The sequence below is a fragment of the Penaeus japonicus genome, unplaced genomic scaffold (assembly GCF_977035675.1).
Source record: "Penaeus japonicus unplaced genomic scaffold, GWHDUDI00000001_assembly GWHDUDI00000004, whole genome shotgun sequence".
In the NCBI taxonomy this organism is placed as follows: Eukaryota; Metazoa; Arthropoda; class Malacostraca; order Decapoda; family Penaeidae; genus Penaeus; species Penaeus japonicus.
The window spans coordinates 48,383,820-48,386,319 of NW_028234406.1; the positions used below are offsets into that span (position 1 = coordinate 48,383,820).

General features: G+C 37.2%; 1 protein-coding gene across 25 annotated transcripts in view; it reads right to left on the reverse strand.

Moving 5' to 3' along the window:
• Bap111 (Brahma associated protein 111kD) overlaps positions 1-2,500 on the reverse strand; it is a 41,663-nt gene that overhangs the window by 11,092 nt on the left and 28,071 nt on the right. For 22 of the 25 annotated variants that reach the window (XM_043015558.2, XM_086536628.1, XM_043015553.2 and 19 more), the window contains one exon: positions 1,785-1,913. In XM_043015558.2, the coding sequence (XP_042871492.2) occupies positions 1,785-1,913 (129 nt within the window). The remainder of the gene's footprint in view (positions 1-1,784; positions 1,914-2,500) is intronic. The other 3 variants (XM_086536634.1, XM_086536621.1, XM_086536620.1) reach the window with 1 other exon arrangement.

Below are 2,500 nucleotides of genomic sequence, written 5' to 3' on the forward strand. Positions count from 1 at the left end.
AATCTGAGATGCCACAAACAAAAGCAGGGTCTATAAGTTGAGTCATGGCCTCCTCAGCAGGAGTGAGAGGAGGAGCAGTGGGAGGACCTCCACCTGCAAGTATTAAATGCCTGAAGAAGCAATAACCAGAAAAGGCCTTCGGTATCTCTTTCAGCATAAATCCTTCACAAATATTCAGAAACATTTCATAAGACCAAGTACATGTGAACGATGCTACATAACATGAGACTACAATTTATCAATCAGTTTACAAAAAATAGTACTTTTACTTTTTAAAATATTTCCTAGCGTATGCTGTCAGCAACATTTATGTAACTCTCACAATAGCTTGGCAATTAGTTGCATTTTTGTACATACATGATTAAATGATATATATGTGCATAATATTAAAATGAGAGTCTGGCTTATACTATAATGAGCTGCAATGGCTCTTTTTAGATAATGAATTAGAGCTAAATTTATTACTTGAATATATATTATGTGTTTCTAGGTTTCAAAATAATAGAATTCTACATTCTAATACATATGTCCCAACTACAGTTCATTCCATAGAGCATACATGATGGCATTTTGTCAATCTTTCCCAGGATGACATGTTTTAACTTCACCATCTTGTTCATACTCAAGTCTCAGTGGACTTATCCCTTACTTTAAGCTTCACTGCTCTTAGTACTTGAACTTACCTGTTGCCAACAGCTGTTTCTGCCTTAAGCGTAGTTTCTTCTTTGTGTAGCTCTTGAAGTCAATGTATTTTGATTTGACCTCCTCGGCGCTTCTGAGCGTCTTGCTCTTCGCGTTCACTGCCGCTGTCACTTCCACCCATGCCCTGGCTTTGGCTGGATTGAACACGGCACCGGTCAGAGGCCCCTCCAGAATGTCCTGGCGCTCCTGGACGCTTGTAACGAGAGCCATAAGCTCATCTCTAGAAAAATTTGGCCTTCGTTTCTTCGGTACCGATGCCGTTCCTGAAGCCATAGTCGAAAATTGCGCTCTTGCGTCGGGTTTTTGTTTATATGTTCACGTGATTGATCAAAGGAGCTTAAAGAATCACGTATGGCACTCGCTGATTAGTGCAAGTGCTTTACCAGAGCCCCAAGATGGGATCTGGCAGCTATCATAGAAACAAGAAACGATCATGACCTTTACCAGGCAACTTACCACCACTTTGTGAATCCTACTTTACCATCACTGGTAACCAGTGTAAAATGGCTGCTGGTAAATGCCTTATGAATGCATGTTAGTGAATCCGGCCCCAGAGCTGCTTGGTGCTCTTCACAGAGTTAATGGAGTAAAATAAAAATAAAAAGTTTGCATTCCAGATAGTATGTATTGAGCTTAATAAAATGTTGCAGTAAAATGATAAATGTACTTCGTCTCTTTACCACTGGTCAGGAAGTGCCAACTCCTGAATTTGTTTGCAGTTGTGTCAAAAGCTATTCACTAATAGTACCAAGACATCAAAACCTGTGCAACTTTGTTTATGAGATGGACAAATCATACTTGCACACAATTTGAGGTTTTATGGTTTTGTTTTTTTTATAAATGTGAGTTTCTGGGCTCAAAACCCATTTGACAATTTAATATCTAACAATCAGCTATAATACTCATATTCTAAGTTTAACAAAAAACAAATGTCATAATGGTAGAAAGAACAGAGTACAAGTAACAACACTAATTACCAGTAATAATAAAACCACAACAGACCGATTATAAAACGCTATCGCTCTTCATAATCCAGAGCTCTTTGATCTGCATCAGAATTACGAAGACTCCGAGACACTCACCATCCTCATCCTCCGCTGGTTGAATGTCAATGCGCCGGTCGAGCTTTGAACCGACTGTAGCTGTGCTGGAAGATCGGTCAAGGATCTCCTTTTCTTCTGTGGCTATGGTTCCTGTTGGCACGAGGGTACCTAAAGTGAGTTCAGAAACAGCGTGTTTCTGTTGTCGGTATTTCAAACAATATCATCACAGGAGCAATCATGGACATTGGAAATAATGAAACCCTATGCTAACACCTACGGATAATGAATATATGTATACCTTTCTTCTATATGTCTCAATCTCTCTCTCTCTGACTGATGCTATTCTAACCTGTAACTTTCAAAACTACCCCTAAAATTGTCCTACAGATATTCTACATACATTTGAGGTTCTATAGCATTCTAAGCCCTCAGCTATTCATATATGCATATATATACATTTACATATATATATATATATATATATATATATATATATATATATATATATATATATATATATATATATATATATATATATATATATATATATATATATATATATATATATATATATATATATATATATACATATATATATACATATGAAAAAACCCTAATCTGAATCTATATTCATTCTTCTAGACTTCAACACCCATGTCAGGCCCCCTGACACGAGGTGCTGATTCTGCATGACCTGAGAGCACCTCCTCCATCTCAAAAACCCTGATAATTTCTATCACAAGTTCCTTCCTGGA